Raw genomic sequence first — 19892 nt, 5'->3', positions numbered from 1 at the left:
GAAATTTGGAAGGGAAGACGCTGTCTGTAAATCTGTCGATATGGCGAAGCAGAAATGATGTCGCCAACGAAGGGTTCTGGGCAATTTACAACACTATTGGTTGAGGAATGATGTCAGTTTAATTCCTTTCTATTTGGATACATTAAGAAGAGATACATTTAACTAAATATTTTGAATGCTTTTTCTGGAAACTATTGCAACATCAGCGAACGCGTTTACCTAATTTGGCCAAAATCGTCTCGAGTTGCTGGTTGTCTCAATTGCAAAGGGCCAAATTTACTTCCGTTGCTAAAAAGTACGGCAAGCTCTTTATTCCGAACATCCTGTTGTAGGTATTTTGATTATCAGGTGGTCTATATAAAAAAGCCAAACATTATTCATTGGAGAACCTATTAGCACAGAGTTATATTTTTTATCAAAATTCACATGCTTTTAAGTAAAAAAACAAAACATTTATTTAGTAAATTATTTTTATTATTTTGGTAAAAAAAAATACAATTTCCTTTTGTTTTATATTTTTCTTTTTACAATTTTAAAGCTGAGTCTCGGAAATTATATACATTTGTCAAATGCTAACACAGCCTCTCTTCGAATATCATTATTTTCGTCAAAACTTTTTACCCAGACTACAAATCGCTTTTAAAATGTCTTCTATTCGCCCTTTCTCGATTTCCGTCATGTTTTTTGCTAATCTTGCTAATGGAATATCAAATCTAATTTCCAAATTATTTTATCCAAAGAAAATTCAACATTCTTTAAATTTATACCTTGTAGTAGTACTCAATTCAATCAGGATAATATTTACAAATTTGCTGAAAACCATAATCTTAAGTTAAATGCCTCAAGGCTATGTATTGTTGATTTAATTTCAAAAAATTAAATTTACAATATACAAATTCCAGTGCAATTTTCAGAATCAAATAACTTGGGCCCTTATATGTACTTGACAATAAATTAACCTTCGCTTCTCATATAAATAAAAAAAATAGTATTTCGTATTTGTAGGATTAAAGCAATTATACAAATTTAAGATCCATATTTCAGAAAAAACACAGAATATTACTTATGCGATTCGTTAGTGTTAAACAATAAATAAAAACACTATTTTGACATTTTTATTATTATTTAATTAAATTAATGTTAAAAATGATTTCCGTTATTTTGAAGACAATAATAAAGCCTACTTTCAAATTCTTCACGTACATTCACGAATGTTTCTTTGAATATAGCAAGACATTAATGAACTATTCTATGATGGAGTTGCTCTAGTTATTCAGGTTGCGTTTTAAAAATCACATATTTTAGATGATCCCACAAAAAGAAGTCGAGAGGTGTCAGGTCCGGGGATCTAGGTGGCCATTCAATAGGATCTCTTTTTCCAATCTATTGGTTAGGATAATGATCATCCAATTATTGCCTAACAGGAACTATATAATGAGGAGGTGCTTCAACCAGTAGTAATCGTTCTTGTAAACATAAATTTCCGTGTATGTCTCTCTGATTTTCTAATTCCCGCACTATTAGCGGTTCGATAGACGTACACTTATCACTGAAGCAAATATTTTTGACTAGTCGAGGTTCTGCCGTAATTCTATCTGTCATTATTTCACAAAACTGGATTCTTCTGACCAGGTCGTAGTCACTAAGTTTTTGCAGTTTATAGGGATAAAACTTAGGAAATGTAAGCACCTTTCTTATTGATTCACGAGATAATCTAGTTGCTACAGCTGCTTGACGGGTTAATACAGTTGAATTCATTGCAAACTGATCCAGAATTTCAATTTGCGCTATTTGGTTGAATAATCTTGGTTAATTTCTGTTTTTATTCGTGACAGATCCAGTTTCTTTAAACTTGTTCTACTAGTTGGGCTTACATTTTGACCTGGATGCCTTTAGTTGAAACTTTAAGCTGTCTTTAAGAAACATTTATGCTGGGAACCATAAAACAAAATAATGCCTACACGTTCAGCTATGTCGTACATCGTTGTTAAAGATAAGAAGTTCTTCTTTTCATTTAAACTGAAGCGAAAGTCAACTGTTCGTAAAATAATGTTACTAGTACAAGTTTAAGAAGATGATTTATAAACAACATGGGCTTGACATATTTAGAATTCTTAACAGATATGTGAGTATATCGGTAGCAATCATTTTGAACTTTTAATTAAATAATAAAAAATTTCAAAAATGCAATTTCATTTATTGTTTTCCTTGATAAAGAGAAGAATTGTCTGAAATGTGGCTTTCTATGGAAGCTATTTTTTAATAGCTTTTTAGGGGTATATCTCACCCTGTCCAAGATAATATGCTTGTTTTTGTTCCCCCTTTGTTTTATAGACACTGTTTTCAGCGGTATTTAATTCAGTTTTTCGTTCCTAATATATGACCATTTTTTTAAATTGTCACCGTGTATATTTCCTATGCAGTCATTTCAAGGACGCATCACACATAACTTCTTGCTAAGGTGTTACTGTGGAACGGTTTTCTTATAATCCAAATGCACTCCTATTTGCCTCTCATTAATTTACGTCGAATATATATATGTAATCTGTAACTTTTTTTTGGCAGATAAACGTTTTTTCTTGCTTTCTTGACAAATTAGGATTCGAATCTTTTACAATAAAATAAAACTCTCCCAATTTTCTTTGGCGCTGGTATATTAATAAATGAACATAATTCGCAGGTTATGTGGCTTGGATATCCAGGCACGAGCGGTGCCAGTTTCATGGACTACCTAATCACCGACGTGGTGACCTCCCCCTTGGAACTCGCGAGTCAATACAGTGAAAAGTTAGCTTACATGCCGTACACCTACTTCGTCGGCGATCACAAACAAATGTTCCCCCATTTAAGAGAACGTTTGATCGTTTCCGATAAAAGTGGACTCGGCAACGGTCTCGCCGATAACGTGGCGATAATTAACGCGGCCGATTTATCGCCCCTAGTCGAAAACACCGAAGTTAAAGAGGTGAAGGAGATCATCAAGGCGGCCAAACCGGTCGAAATCAGTCTTAAAGTGGCCGAATTGCCTACCACGACTCCAATAGAAACGATGATCGCTTCGGGACAGGTGCAAACTTCATTGAATGGAGTTATGGTCCAGAACGGACTGGCTACCACGCAGACGAACAATAAGGCGGCCACCGGCGAAGAGGTGCCTCAAAATATCGTGATCACCACCAGACAACAATACGGACTTCCTGACGATGCGGTCGTTTATTGCAATTTTAATCAGTTGTACAAGATCGATCCTTTGACCCTGCATATGTGGGTAAGTTCAATAATTCCCATAATAGGAAAATTATTCAATTCGTTTAAGTGGTATTTTGATTAAAACGATCCTACCACTCTAGAATATTCAAAAGATCGATCCTTTTTTGTATTAATAAGAATAGAAGTGCCCGATAATAAAATCAAAACAATGTGGACAATCTGTAATAAAATTACTGGAAAATGCGTAAAAATAGTGAATTTCTGTAAAAGGAAATCCTATCTGATTTGCAAATGAATACAATCATTGTATATTAGCAAGTGGGCCAGAGTTGCTGAAAACCTTGAAGAAAAAAAATTAGGAACAAAATAAATACAAATATTCAGTCATGTTTCAAACACCAGTTTACTCAAAGATATACCGTTGATCTTTTGACCCTAATAAAAACCTTATTATTTATTGGGTCATAAGGAGACCCAATATTATCATATCTGTGATCAGATATGATAATATTGTTAGACACGTTTGGAATTTGGCTAAAGTCAGGTTGAGACCAAACTGAGTGGTTCATCAACCTATTGTTTTGGTTTTGCCAACCTATTTCAAGATCACTTTTTCCAGAATAAAGATGGAGTAGTAAAATAAAAATTTCCTGATAGTTAGTCTAAGTGCCTATAAAAAAAGTGTGAAACAAACAATATAGTTACCAAAGTATACATATTTGAAATTTGCCTAAAGTCAGGTGTAAACTTTTTAATTGATACTAAATGTCTCTAAAAGCCCTTAAAAAAACAGATGTTTCGATATATTCCTATGCTATTTACCATTTTAAACGTTACTTAGATGGAGTTCAAACGTAAACTTAATAAAATAGTTCTATACGATCACACGAATTACATTAATCTAGGTTTAAGTATAACCTAAATAATTCAATTAAAAATTAAAAGGACGCAGAAATCGTTTACTGTTCAATCAATAAAAATACAATAATGTTTCCCAAATACTAATTTTTTGTTTCTTCAGGTGAACATTCTTAAAGCGGTGCCAAATTCTGTTCTTTGGCTGTTGCGGTTCCCGGCCGTAGGCGAACCGAACTTGTTAAATACCGCGCAACAGTTGGGCCTACCGCCCGGTAAAATTCTATTCAGCAACGTGGCCGCCAAAGAGGAACACGTTAGACGAGGACAATTGGCCGACGTGTGCCTTGATACGCCTTTGTGCAACGGACACACCACAAGGTAGGAATTTTTGATCAAATTTTAATTTGGAAAACTGCTTTGAATCGTGAAATCGTGACCTTTTAATATTTGCCATTTTAACTGTCTATTGTCAAAATTATACATCTATCAACTGCTAAAAAGTTCCGAAGTTCCGAAAAAAATAATTTGACTTTTATATTTTGTCTGTCTTTGTAAAACTATACTTATCCAATAAAATCTAGCAATTCCAATGCGTTTTGACCTTTAATTAATAATTTCTAAAGCAACATGAATCAATGCACCTAATTACGGATTATATCGCATTCCTACTATCAGTATTAAATTTGAACAACATTTCTAAAAATAACAAAATAGTTTTACAAAACAGCATTAGATTTTAATTGTTTCTTCTTTTGGATATAGTATGGACGTGTTATGGACGGGAACGCCAGTGGTGACATTCCCCGGTGAGACTTTGGCATCCAGAGTGGCCGCTAGTCAATTGAATACCCTTGGATGTCCTGAACTGATCGCCAGATCGAGACAAGAGTATCAGGATATTGCCATAAAGCTCGGAACTGACAAAGAATAGTAAGTATTTGCCGGATTAGAGTTATCGCTCAAAATTTGGAATTAAGGTAAAAGGTTTGGGTTCTACCAGAACAGAAAAAGTAATGGCATCATAGTTATCGAACCTCTGGAGTTATTTAAAAGTTCAAATAAGAGGCAACAAAAATAATAATGATACAATAAAATATTCGATGGAGAAATAGTCCATACTTGCAGTGGAGTCGTAGATTAAGGTAAAATGAAAATCCTGCAGTCTTCCTCCACTTATTTATTAAACGTGAATGAGTTATTTAAAATTCCCGACATGTTTCGGACACAGTGGTATCCATCATCAGGGGATAAAAAATTTTAAAATTGGTATTAGTTATATGCCCCAGGGTTTGATTCATTGTCAAACACTATTTATTATTATTTTTTATTTTATTTGTTTACATTCTGTGGTTGGCAAGGACCGAAGGGTACAGTAGGTTTTGTACATACTTTGAATAAATAAGTGGAGGAAGACTGCAGGATTTTAATTTTACCCTAATAAAATAATTATTTTCTCCAGGGAGAAAACCCGGCAAATAAATATTTAGCTATAAATAAATATAAGCAGCAATGTATGCGCAATAGCACCAACACTTTTGGTGGGTATTGTTATCGAGGTTGTACAAGGAAAATTTCGACTTGGGAGGTGTAAATCGCATAACCAATGGCGCCAAGACGTTAAAGCAAATACCTAGGCAAGACTTCTAATTTACCAGGCCATGCATTTTGTGTTCCCGGACGGTACACACCTTCAAAATTGAATTGTACTGTATACTATGTTTGAAATCACACTCATTTTGTTGTATAAACTTCAATATAAAACACTTCCTTGTCTATTTCTTAAATGACTGAACTAGAAAGGTGAATTTACAAAGTCAGATGATTTATTTGCATAATTAAGCGGTAGCAAATAGTTCTTAAAACTATTGGCCCAAATTTCATAATTACATATACCGCTGGATACGGCACTTGGTCCGGTGTTTTTTTTTATTGTAAATAAATGGTTTTCCGAAAATGAACCACTATTTTATCATTTGCAGTTGACATAGTTATCCTGTATGAAGACGATTTGTGACAAGGTGTAAAGGGGTTGTCTGAAAATAGATTAAGTTTATTTAAAAAATAGTTTGATGCAATATCTTTAACTCTAAATTTCAAAAAAACAAACTCCATAGCATTTAGTTCAACGAGGAAAAAATTACCCAACTGTCAAACAATTGAAATTAACTTATCTCTAGTACACACACATATTCAGGAAGCAAACTTTAAAATATCTTGGCCAGGAAATTGATCGCCTTCTTAAGTGGAATGAATCATCATGTAAAATTCTTGGTAAAAAAAGTAAGAAAGGTTCTCTATCTTTTCGAAAGTTTTATAGTTCAGTCAAAAATATACCGTTGACTCCTACTACCCTAAATCAATTAGACCATTAAACCCCATTGCGCAAGGTCCAGCGTTTTTAAGAGGTGATAAAGGGAACAGGGTCGGCTTGGAAATAATTCTAAATGAAACTTACTAATTAAATAAATAATAGTTAAAAAAACCAAAAGAACGCGCTTTTATTGCTAATCGAACCAAAAAGTAGAAAATCATTTTTAATTACAAAGAGTTTTTATTAGAGTAGTAGAAAATCAGACAATCAGAATTAATTACCTCAAATAAAGATCATAATAAGTTATTAACAAAATAATTCAAATCAAAGTAAAAAGCGTGGGGTGCATTTTACTTTATTTTCATAACTCTTCTCTCATAGAAAGTTGCCAATCGGATAATTGTCATATTTAATATATCGAGCGATCTGCTATATTTTTAGTTGAAGTAGTAGGCAGTTTGGAACGAACCCACTTTCCGAGCCTGCATTTATTATTGTTATCAATTTTCCTTTATTTGAGGGTGCATTGGTGTTACATTTTTTTGAGGAATCACTCCCTCTTTTTTGTTCATGAGTGTCACACCAAGTTTCGTCAAGGTAAATTATTGGTCGATTTTCATCCCTATACAGACCTAACATTACAAGTTTAATTCGTTCATTTTTTGCCATTAATCGTACATGTTTAATATTTTGAAGTATTAAATTTCTAATCCGGCTCTGACTCTGAGAAAATTAGGATTTTATTGCGGACAAAAGAACGGTATATTGTAGCGTTTTATTTTTCTATTTCTTATGTTCATTAACGCTCCATTGATATTTCATTAATTTCAATAATTATATTAATAATTTCAGTCAACTTCTTTTATCGATATTTCTTTAAATTCACACTGTCAATGACACATTACTACTGTAACGCATCACTCTCCTGGTTTAATTATTCATGCTTTCTGTTAACGGTCCGTCACTCTTCTGGTTGGTCTTGATTGATGTTTTCTCTGATTGGATTGACATTGACAGCTCAGGCGAGAGGTGGGGTCGTTACTTATTTAGTCGGTACTGCATCCATTTTTCGAGGACTTGTTCCCGTGTTGCAGGTAGAAGCACACGTAAAAGGCCAGTTTTTTTATTTCCGAAGTTTGTGAAGCAGGAAGTGGCCAATATGGCTTATAATTTATAGTCCTTAATCTTGTTCCTTTAGGGAACTGTTTATTTCATAATTCTGGTGCAGGATGCCCAAGATTTTAATGGATAGATAATGAAACTTAGCAAGGTGAGTGTGTCACATTTTGAACGCCATTCATTTTCGACAGTGAATACAATGGCAACCGTTGTTTTAGGGTTTTACTTTTCCGTTTTCCTCTTTATTCTTCTTCAATTGTTGATGGCTACAGGCTGTTGATTTCCCCGGGAAATTGCTGAAAGCGGTGGAGCTGGGACCAGAACTAGAGCTAGTATTAGATATTCCTAGTCCAGGTAGCTAAGCTATTCACGACCTCGATTTTGAAGGCTAGCCGTTCATTTCTTGGAGGAATATACAGGCCAGTTTATTCCATTTATTTAAATATTATTAACCATAGATTTGTCTCACTTATTTAAATTTTTATTAATATATCTTTAAAATCAATTTATTGCTACAAATATTTAATCAACATCATAACTTAATATGTCAATTTCTTATCTATAATTTTAGTTATTTTTTTGTTCAGTATTTTTCAGTACCTTTTTTGGTAGTTAAGTAGATATAACTCGGTTAAGGCTGATATGCCTTAGGTAAAAAGGTTCATGAACTTTCCCCTGCGTAATACAAATATTTACTAAAAACTTTAATAATTGCAATTTATTTTTCAAGTGCTGAAATCTACCTAGTAGCTTAATCATAATTTAAATGTTACTTTTGGCAAACTTATTTTATTTAATCATATCAACATTATTCATATTTTAATTCATAATAAATTATTAACATTTAACAGATTAGAAAATGAGGTGTATACATATCTTTGATGTAAATATAATTTGGTTGTATTGTTAAGATATTTTTTTTTGCCTCTTTAAATCTACTTTATCCAGAATTATTTAATTGTTAATTGAAACCTATATACCAATTTTTTTTTCTTAGTTTTCTTTCATTTATAAAAAAAAAACTAAGTGGCGCCCTTCGATTTAATAGTTATAATCAAGTTTATATTCTTTAATAGCCAGTCATAAGTGAACCTTCGAACCATCCCAAGCCTCCAATAATTCTGAGCTACCGTCTGCAAACTCTTGGCAAAATAGTAACACTGTAAAGTTAACGCCACAATATCTTGGAGTGAACTATACAGTCGCGGTGGATGCGTTGCAACATCTCGCGTGTTAGGAACTTTATATCACTATTTGCCAATCTGTATATGTTTAGGCATGTCTCTTGTCACGTAGATCAAGTATAAAGGACATTAAAGGTCCTGGAGAGCATCACTTAAGATTGCGATGTCGTCGGCATAGCGGATGATTTAGATCACTTTGACGTTAACCTTAACTCCGTACTAATGGTGCTGCAGCGCCTGTTTAAATATTTTGTCGCAATAATTGATTAATATAGACACATAAAATTAACTAATATATATCTTTTTTTTTTTGTTCCAGTTTGAAGGCCATGCGACACAAAGTGTGGTCCGCCCGATCTACCTCGCCCTTATTCGATTGCAAAGTATACGCACAAGGACTGGAGTTGCTCTACTCGAAAATGTGGGAGCGGTTCTTCAACGGTCTCAGGCCCGACCATATCACCGACACGACCGTGAAAAAGTGGCCGTAGATGACCGACGACGACGACGTTTTCCTCAACTGATTCGATCCGAAGGAGTTTTTTGGCCCTCTCACCGTCATCGCTCTACTTATCCTGTTCGTTATCGTCTCCTTGACCGGTTACTATTTTTGGTTTTAAGTGGAGAATTTTTTTTTACCAAAAAACTCCTTTTGACGTTTAGAAAAAAAAACAAGAAAAAAAAGTTGGTTTGTATAAAGCGAGAATATTTTTTATTAATATTTATAGGTACTTTTAGTGACAATGTTGCTATTTTAAGAGGACTTTTAAGACATTAGTTGCAAGTGATCGATGATGTGAATACTTATTAGGTTCGTTAAGTATATTAAAATGTATTATTTATTTTTAAGTTTTGAGTGCGAGCGCGTGTTGTATGCCAGGTTGTCATTGCGAGAATTAATTATTATATTCCAGTGATTTCAAGTTGGTTTTGGGTTTTTCTTTTTGGTACCTCTATGAATGTTATCGTCAGATCTAAAGGAACTGCACCTCTAACTTTACAATTTAATATGTATTTTCCGAAAGGAATTAGAGGTCCTAAGCAAACTTCCCAAACAGTTAGATTAGCCTTCTGGCTCACCTGACTTAGATCCCATATTAAAAAATTTGGAAAGTTTCCATACTTTTTGTTCGCTACCGTATAGTACACCAGTTATTTCTTTCTTTGGTCTGCAATTGAATTATTTTGAGATCAAAAAGTAACAATGCTGTTAGTATTATTAGTCAGTATGTCTTCATTGCTTTTATAGGTACAACCCAGATAGCACAAATGTTTTCAGTTTTCTCTTTTTGCAAATATAAAGATATTTTTTTTTGAGTAAATTCAATAGATATACAAATGTCCATCAGATGATACAGATGTGACAATACGATATTGAGATGTCAAAAAAGTATTTATTCTAATATTGCAATTTTTCCTGTTTATACAAAAAAAAAAAGAAGTAGGGTGAAGTGGGGTAAGTTTAATCAAAAAAATGATAGTGGCACTTTAAAATTTCATAACAAAAAAACCAAAAGAGAAATCGGGTTCATTTTTAGTAGGCACAGAGCTTATTTCTTTGTTAAATCAATGTCATATTTATTTATTTTTTGTCTGCTTTTGTTTTTTTTATAAACCAAAATAAAAAAACATGTCGGCCCCGGAGAATGGGGCAAGTGTACTCACGGCTCCTAACTGCCATATGCTTACTCTGCCGATGGATCTGGGGCAAGTGTACTATAGTATGAAAAATTCTAGGTTAAAAAAAATAGCTTGATACTTATCTTAATTTATAAGGAAGTTATGAACTTTTTTCGTGGAGCAATGATAGGGAATAAAACTCAAAGATTTTCTGAAAAGTATATTACGTGGGTAAGTTGAGCAAAACAGGCTGTGACATGTTTTTTTTTTTATTTATTTAACGTTATATGAGGTAACGGATACTGGAAAAGTTAGTTCTCCTCTTCGCCCTAAAGTGGGTTCTGGTAAAACTCGCTCTATATATGATGCAGCCACTAAGTGATGGTCCTCTTGTTCAGGCCAGTGAAACACTGAACTATGCGCGTTTCGGTTTGATTTTTTTAAAACCTAATGGTAGGTTGCGATTCTTCATCAAGCGTTGTTATTTGACCAGCATAGAAAACTATACTTTTCTTTCCTTTAAATGAGACCAAAACCCAGTTTCCAATGTTAAGGTTTTCTACCCCTTTGAGAAACAATTCGTCTTGTTTTAATGCTTCTTCATCTTCCTCTAACCTTTTTGCATAAGTCTCAAAGGTGACGTCGTCGGATTCACTGTCACTTAAAATTTGCGGTTCGTCTTCATCTGAAGGGCTCTCATTAATATGTTTTGCTGTTATTTTTTTGATTCCTTCTTTGTTTTCTTTGCTAATTTTTTCGCTTTCTTTGCTTTATCTTTCGCTATGCTTTCATCTTCTTTTTCTTGCTCAGCCTTTTTCTTTTGCTGTTATAATTTCAGCTCCCGGAGCTACCCTTTTTCTTTTTCGTTAGGGCGGGGCGATTGCCTCACTGTTTCCAGCAACAATTCTTCAAATGATACAGAACCGCTACTTGGCCCTGCTATTGGTTCTGGTCGCGGTTCTGATGCTAGCTGCTGCGTGGTTGGTTTCTCTCTCGATGGCTTGTGCTGGGTTCATTAAGAGGTTGTTCTGTGGCAGGTTGGGGATTTCTCAAACGTTCTTCATATCTTCGTAGAGCTTCTGATCTATTAAATGGGCATATTTCTCCTCTACGAAAGCGCGATGTTTATTTGAAAAATGGTTTGCTGAGCAATTGATTCTCAATTTACCTGAAAACTTTGTGATGGACAACGTCGTACGTCGTACCATTCGCGTTTACATCAAAAAATCCCAAATAATTCCACAAAAAAAGGATGAAATTCTTAAATTTATGGAAAGCAAAAATATGAGCATTCCACAAAAAGCCACAAAGAAAATTTTATTAGAATCCATAAAAAATGAACATTTAAAAAAAGAATACGTTATCGATAAACTCTGCGAGGCAAATGGCCACACCGTATTACGTCTACCGCCGTACTACGGTATTTTTAATCCCATAGGGATGATTTGGGCTACTTTAAAGGACCAAACTAGAAAATATAATCAATCTCCAACTAACGATACTTTCGTATTAGAAACTATAAGGGCAGTTGTAGAAGAAATTAATAAAACAGTCATATGGAGGAATTGTGTTCGGAGTGTTATTAAAAAAGAGAACGAGTATGGTATTTTCTAAAGATTTTAATTCAAAGGCTTTGGAGTAGCGGGTGTGATTGGGATTCCCAGCCTCCAAAATATATTATTGACACCTGGACTAAAATAAGAATGCAACTTTATAATTTATCTCAATTAAAAATTCCTCGGCGAATCATTGAAAATGATTTAGTCTCATCTCAATTGCACGGATTTTGCGATTCTAGTCAGGACGCATATTGTGCAGTAGTATACTTACGAAATTTGTATAAAGATGGCTCAATAAAAACCAATTTTTTTATTTCAAAATCAAAGGTATGCCCTTTAAAAAGGATTTCTATTCCCCGCTTAGAGTTACGCGCGGCCGTATTACTCTCAAAATTGGTAACTTATGTTTTGGGAGTTTTCTCTAATAAAATTAAAATTAATGAGATTTTTGCTTGGACAGATTCAACAATTGTTTTGTGTTGGATAAAAAATGAGCCACGAAAATGGACAACCTTTGTCGCAAATAGAGTTGCTCATATCGAAGAATTAATTTTTCCCCCTAAATGGCATCATGTTATTTCAGAGGATAACCCGGCTGACCCAGGTTCCAGAGGTTTTTTTCCCTTGGATTTACTTACTAATAACTTATGGCGGGCGGGGCCCCCTTGGCTTACTCAACCTCATTCCAATTGGCCAACAAGCAATTTTGAACTTTTCGAACCCTCCGAAGAATGTCGCATTCAATGCTTATCGGCATTTGAGACTTCTTCTTTCTTTGCACTAATAATTAATCGATTTTCTTCTCTGACAAAGATTCAAAACACTGTTTGTTACTTAAAGAGATTTATTGATAATTGTAAAACTCAACCCTCAAATCGCAAATATGGAATGTTTTCAATTTTTGAATTGGAAGAATCATTGCTCCTCCTCATAAAGTTAGTTCAACATGAATGTTTTTCAGTTGAAATACACGCTCTTAAATCTAATAAATTTGTAACAAAAGTATTTCGCAAACTCACCCCATTTCTCGATAAAAGAGATATTTTACGCGTTGGCGGCCGTATTAAATATAGCCAAATTGATTTTGAAAAAAACCATCCAATTCTCTTACCTTCCAATAATCGTTTAACGGATTTAATTATAGAATATACTCATAAAATTATGTTACACCCTGGCTTACAAACTCTTCAATATATTCTCTCCCAAAAATACTGGATTATGGCTCCAAAACCATTCGACGAATGGTACATTCGTCGAATCAATTCTAAATGTCATAATTGTTTTCACTCTAACCCTACGCCAGTTCAACCTCTCATGGGTGACTTACCCCCTAGTCGTCTAACAGCAGTAAAGGCCTTTGCTCATGTTGGTGTTGATTACGCCGGACCCTTCTCTATAACCTCAAGCCGTGTTAGAGGTACTAAGGTTTTAAAAGCATATGTTTGTCTTTTTATATGTATGGCAACTAAGGCTCTGCATTCGGAGGTTTGTGGGAAGCAGGTGTCAAATCAGTAAAAACACACCTTGTTCGTGTAATTGGTATGCAAACACTCACATTTGAAGAACTCAATACCGTCCTCATTCAAATAGAAAGTGTTCTTAACTCTCGCCCCTTAAGCCCTCAAAGCTCGGACCCAAATGATTTTAAGGTTTTAACTCCAGGACATTTCCTAACACTCGCCCCTTTGAATTCTTTTCCTAAACCTGACTTGGGTGCTATCAATATTGGTCGTCTTTCACGCTGGCAATTATTGCAACAACTTCGTTAAAGTTTTTGGGCCAGATGGCACACAGAATATTTACATACTCTAATGCAACGCAGTAAATGGACAAAAAATACAGTACATATAATACCAAACACTTTAGTCTTAATTAAAGAAGATTATTTACCTTCTTATAAATGGTCTTTGGGTCGAGTTACTCACGCATATCCCGGTCGCGATGGCATCACAAGAGTTGTCACATTAAAAACTAGTAAGGGAACTTTTATTCGCCCAGTGAATAAAATGTCCTCTACCAGTCAATTAATTTTTCTTATTACACTCTTATTAAATTTTTATTATTATTTTTATTATATTTTAATTAATGTTCTTATTTCGAAATAAGTGATAAATTAAATTTTTTTTTTGTTTTGGGGCTTGTATGTTAATTGTAAAATTCACATTTTAAGCGAGCGGTATGTTCAGTAATGGCATTTTGAATGTATACTTCACTAGTACTCAAATTAAGTAACTAATCCCGTAAAACCTTGCCGATTATCAAAAATACCGGCCGGTAGCGGGAGTGACGGGCAGCTCAAGTATATAGAAGAAAGGTATCAACAGCCTATGGTATGTTCATTTTTATTATCCTTTTTCTCTCATAAATTTATTGCTCTCACCCCCACAACCCCATTATTATAAATCCAAGTTTGGACTCCAGTTCCGAAGATTCAAACAGTGATTTTTGAGTTTTTTTATAAATATTTGAAGTACTAAGTATAATAATGAATAATAATAAGTTTATAAATCCTCGTATAATTCATCTGAATTACATTATCCATACATCGCTTACTTTTACTGAATATAACTAGTTTTTATCTATACAGGGTACCTATTCAAATTTAAGTTCAATATGTTATAACAAAACTACTAAAAAAAGTATATAAAATATTAGCTAAATAATAAAACATGCGTAACATTACAGGCAATAACTATCCTAAAATAGAGCGATTTATGGCCATATGCACCGTTGTCTTTAAGCTCCGCTTTAGGCTTAAGCCACAGAATAAACGATCTCACAAAAGCGAAGGCTAGCCCTTTTTTACCGAACCGGTTTTTCGTTCAGGCTCCTCCCATTTACCCCCATTCTAACGGGTACAACTGTCGTCGCCCACGTGGGGTATCGGGTCATAATTAGTGTATTAGTACGAGCGTTAGTGTGTATACTTGCGATATTTTGTAATGTGCTGTTTTTTATTTTATTTTTGTTAAGTAGGTATTACACATTACCTTGTTTTGGAGTTTACCTCTGTGCTCTGTGACTTTGTTTTTTCTTTCATTTGTGTTGTGCTAAAAACTTAAAAAACACTAAAATGCCAACTTTTTGTGCATATAGGGGTTGTTTTGCCAAAAGCGTCGCTGGAAAAAGTTTATTTTCTTTTCCTAGGGATATTAGGAGGTGAGCAATAATAATAATAAAAGAAAGTAGGTATAGAAAAGTTACATTATTATGTATTATTCATTATTATTATAGTTGTTTAAAAGCTTTGAAAAGTTCAGAATATTACCTAATTAATTTGTCGTACCATGCAAATAAATACAGAATAAACATTATTTAATTTAATAAACATATATGTATATATACCTAAACCATATGTATCTATGTATGTGTACATAGGTGCAAGTACATAACATTGTACATAGATAAAAATATTAAGGTCGATTTAGGTATACAGTATTTTTATGTGATAAAGAATAATGACTTTAATTTTCAATTATCTGTCTTTTTATGGACTGGTTTACCCATGCAAGTGCATAATATAGTAGTAGTAAAACCCTTAAAAATCTTATATTTTGTTCCAGACTAGTATGGACGGCGACTATACAACGTATAATACATTTATAGAATATGGACGTATGTGTGGTACCTACATATGTATATAATAATACATACATATATATCTTTTTACATATAAAAGCCGATGATACCTACTCTTAAATGTGTTGTGTTTAAAACATACGAAAAAAAATACCTGCGTATAAAACCTTCCAGCTAAAATTTAATTTAAAAATACCTACCTATGTACATATGTATATGTATATTGTTAACATATTAACATCACACAAATAGCAGATTTTTTTTCAGCTAGTGCCTTACTAAAGGCAAATATTATTTACCATTATCATAAAACAACTAACACAAAAGTTCCATTCCAAAACAAATTAAAAGTATACTAACCTACACCTCTATCGTGTATCAAAACTGTCAAATAACAATTTTTATAAAAATAATGATTATTATAATTATTCTAAAAAGCAAGAACTAATATAAGCCTTAACAAAAAAAAATCCTATTTGAAATGTAACTAAATTTTGTAGTTTGCTCCCGTATTATATGAATATAACCATTTTGATTTTAAAAATAAAAGCACTTCGTTCGGTGTATGCGTTTACTACAACTTTACAGATATCTCAGTGTACTTGCGTCGGGTGCATCTGTCAGTTGGGCTTATAAAAAACTGGTTCACGGATATCAAAGGAGCCGACGCAAGCCTTCGCTTCTGTGAGATCGTTTATTCTGTGCTCAAGCCACTGATTTTACATGTAAAATCGAAGGCTTAAGCCTAATGCGGAGCTTAAATACCACGGTGCATATGGCCATTAAAATTTTAATAAATATAAGCAATAAATGGATTTTTAAAATATTTTAAGAAATAATAGCTCTCTATTTTTTGCACGCCTATGCTTAATAAAGAAGATGCCGCTTATTCATTGTGATTTGGTTTTTTTGCTGTTCGAATTCATTTTAAATAGACTATACTTAGGCCTATAAAAATTATGTAAAATTTTAATATTTATGCTTCTTACTCTGCTTTAGCATTTTAGTTTTTTCCTTCAGTTTTCTGACTGTTTTCTGCCCTTGAAGAAACCAGTGAAAACCTGCCGGGTAGGGAAAAAAGGAAAATCAAAAATTATAGTGCTAAGTAATATTTTTATTAACTGGTAACACTTTTCCTATTAAAGAGTCCCTTGTTATCTTATTACATTTAAAAGATTCTTATTTTAACTTGCATACTCGCCATGTTCTTCGGCTTCCATTTTCAAACGGCTCATGCTTCCAATATTTTCCTAATAAAAATAAAATATTAAAACATTATTTTTAAAATGATTATAGTGCAGTTAAAGTCTGAACGTTATTACCCTATACCAGGTGTCGCAGGCAAGTCATTCCTATAATTTACTTTTTTATTGTTGAATTTGTTTAGACTAGTCTAGAGGGTGCTATTAATCAACCGTAGCAGTAGAAATTGCAACCCTAAATTATTTGAAAACAATGAAAATTCTGGAAGTAAATAAAACTTCTGTAAAGTTTGCATTTGATTAATATAAAATATAACAAAATAAATTATTTTAAGATGCGGCATTACTGATTTTCTATTAAACATAAGTAAACACCTATAAAACAAAGAGAGAGATTTATCCGTACAGAGATATGTACGTAAATGCAAAATTTGTTTGAAAAAACATTTTTTTTGTTTTATATAGTGTTTTTTCAATTACTGTTTGAATTTGCTTAAAATGCAATAAAATCTTGATATTTAAAGACAATTAATTGGAATTAATAATGATATCGACAAACGTGAGTTAATCGGTTTATTTTTTACTTGAAGTCTCTTAAAGTGTATAACGAGCATCTTTTCATTACAATTTTAGTCTCAGACAGATAATCCGATCTAAAGTGTATTGCATATCCTGGCCTAAAAGTGCATTTAAAGTAATTTTTTTGGGTTCCTACTGAATTTAATTGTTCAATTATCTCCTTAAAATATGATTTCTTTCATAATATTTTGCTAACTAATAACAAGGAGATCCATTTAATGAAAGTTCAAGACCATCGTTTTGTGCATGAAAACGCAATTGAAAAAACCTTTTTGGGATATTTCTGGATCACCATTATAAGAATATTGTTGAATCTCTTTTTTTTTTAATGAAAACTTAAATAATAAATCAGTACTTACAACTAGAGCATTTTTAAAGTCGTTGTCGCTAGCATAATCGAGATCTGCTGCGAAGAACCTAAAATTGAAAATTTCTATATAAAAAGTGAGAATTGAAAATAACATAAATGTATATGAAAACTATAGTGAGTAGGTAGATTTCCAAAGACTAATAACTTAAGCCAAGTATAGGATATTGTTGAGGTCAAAATAGCACAATATATTCCGTAAATATTCACGTGAAACTTAACAAATGTTCAATGAAAATTCTGAAAATTATCCCAGGAACATTAAAAAAAAACTGAAATATTTTAAGTTATTATTAAATATTTTAATTATAATAAGTTCCTGGATTATGTCTGCTAATGAATAAATCAAATATAGCAATGCTTGAACGTTGGTTGACAAAATTGTCTTTATTTAAGAAACGTTCTTATATGAAAATTTAACAAGAATATGAGGCAAATTTTTCCTAACGATTAACCCAAAATCACGTTTTTATCCTAAAATCCATGATCTAAATTAACGTAAATAAAGCATTCCTGGTCTATAGGCTATAGAACGTCAACACCAACTAGTCCTAAAAAAGACGTCAGTAAATTCCTTAAAGGCTGAAATATTTAAAATTCTTAAATATTGACTATAACAAATAAACTTTCTTAACACAAACTTGTAATTACAAATTTCCTTACCTTGGATCACGGATTACGTTGTCCTCTATAATTGATACAGGTAAATTGCGTTTGGCTGCTACTCCTCTACACGCAGGAGAGAACACAAATCGCCTAAAAAAACACTGCTTAAGCACACTTCATTTGGAATTTACTAAAAAAAATTACCTGCAGCACTGAGGTAGTGGTCTACAGTTAGCAACTTTCCCTTGCAGAATTGTCACGGACAACATAAGAGATAGCAGTACCAGAAGGGTGAGTTTTTGGCATGTATTGCTACTTTTGGTTTGCTAACAAATATTATTTGGTTATAATGATTTAAATAAATAGTTTCTGAGTAATCTTACCATATTTGTATTTATTTATTAAGAAGAAAGAGAGAAAAGGAGACGGTATCCTTAGTAAGATATTTGACTGAATGAAAGCTACACTCAGTCGGTTCAACATTTATACTCCACAGGAAATATCCGCGACATTAAACATTAAAATTGGATTACGTTCAGTACATTTATTTCATATGGCTGAGTTCGCGTTAATATTTAAAACGTTATTTGCATCTTGTGTGTTCTGGGATCCTTATTTCTGGGAAGAGATTTAAACCGGCATTTCTCGCTGGCCACTCCATAAAACTCTGAAACAATATGTGATCCAAGAATTACTTTACTTGTTGTGGAACGTCCAGCAGTTATTTTTTGCAATTGTTGTATTAAATATCCTTAGACCTTGCTCATCATTCACATTCTTCGTTTCTAATGCAGAAATGACAAAAATCTTATTACATAATAAATAGCTCATTCAACACTGTATTTGACTTTAGCAATTAGAGCCCATACAAAATTATATAATAATCAAAGTCTTTATATTTCAATTTGATGTAATAATTTTTTTAGGAATTAATCGGACCTTTCCTAATGCCTCATTAGATTTCCGATAAAATTAGCATTAACTCAAGACATTTAAACTTGTAGTAATAAAATCACTTCACTTCTAGACTTTATTCGATCTATACCATTAACTATCAGAACTATTAATAGGATAATAGCAAAAGGGGTTTAGGGGTTATATATGTGCTAGGGAAAGCATTATTGGAGTCATTATATTAATTTCAATGTCTTAAAATGAGTTTTATTTATATAACAAATTGTATATAAGATTCTTAGGGAAATAAACTTTTATGATCTTAGTTCGCAATAATTTTAAGGTTCTTCTTGTGATATTCGCGGCAATTTTTATATCTTCCTAAAGATTCCCGACGTCTTGAAATAGTTTTCTATTTTATTCCATGCATTCGAAATGTCTTCCTGGTTTTTAAGTCCATATTCAAATAAATCATTGAAATTATGATTTATTTGAACAATATTTAAAGTAATTTTTGTATGTTTCAGGTAATTAAAATAGGTATTATGAATTTCACTTATCTGCAATGATTTTCAATTCTATTCCACGCATTTCAAATTTGTTCTTAGTAATTGAAGCCAGTCATTTGAAGCAAATTGAAATCAACTTATTTCTGCATTTGAAGATTTTTCATGATGTTATTTCTTATAGGGTAGTTAGGGCAGGCATTTAAAGCCATTACAATTTTTTACCTGCAATTTAAAGTCATTTTTATACCAAATCTATACATTCGAAATCAAGATATTGATATTTTTATCACAGGAG

The 19892-nt window shown here is 32.8% G+C and overlaps 2 protein-coding genes across 9 annotated transcripts in view; one reads left to right on the top strand and one right to left on the bottom strand.

Annotated features, from left to right (window-relative positions):
* The window catches only part of LOC126744749 (UDP-N-acetylglucosamine--peptide N-acetylglucosaminyltransferase 110 kDa subunit-like), an 82546-nt gene extending 72941 nt beyond the window's left edge, over positions 1-9605 (top strand). For all 8 annotated transcript variants that reach the window (XM_050452295.1, XM_050452296.1, XM_050452297.1 and 5 more), the window contains 4 exons: positions 2681-3268; positions 4232-4446; positions 4831-4998; positions 9002-9605. In XM_050452295.1, coding sequence (XP_050308252.1) covers positions 2681-3268; positions 4232-4446; positions 4831-4998; positions 9002-9173 — 1143 coding nt within the window. In that variant the 3' untranslated portion in view covers positions 9174-9605. The remainder of the gene's footprint in view (positions 1-2680; positions 3269-4231; positions 4447-4830; positions 4999-9001) is intronic.
* Positions 9606-16539: 6934 nt separating this feature from the next.
* LOC126744750 (uncharacterized) lies at positions 16540-18833 on the bottom strand. Its single transcript, XM_050452304.1, has 5 exons — positions 18578-18833; positions 18399-18520; positions 18252-18344; positions 17581-17638; positions 16540-16690 (listed from the first exon to the last, which is right to left on the bottom strand). Exons 1-5 carry the CDS (start codon positions 18578-18580, stop codon positions 16625-16627), a joined length of 342 nt encoding a protein of 113 aa, XP_050308261.1. The 5' UTR covers positions 18581-18833; the 3' UTR covers positions 16540-16624.
* Between the last annotated feature and the right edge of the window lie 1059 nt (positions 18834-19892).

This window comes from Anthonomus grandis, chromosome 14, assembly GCF_022605725.1.
Source record: "Anthonomus grandis grandis chromosome 14, icAntGran1.3, whole genome shotgun sequence".
In the NCBI taxonomy this organism is placed as follows: Eukaryota; Metazoa; Arthropoda; class Insecta; order Coleoptera; family Curculionidae; genus Anthonomus; species Anthonomus grandis.
Note: the sequence above shows the minus strand (reverse complement) of the source record. Positions and strands in the feature narration are given on the sequence as shown.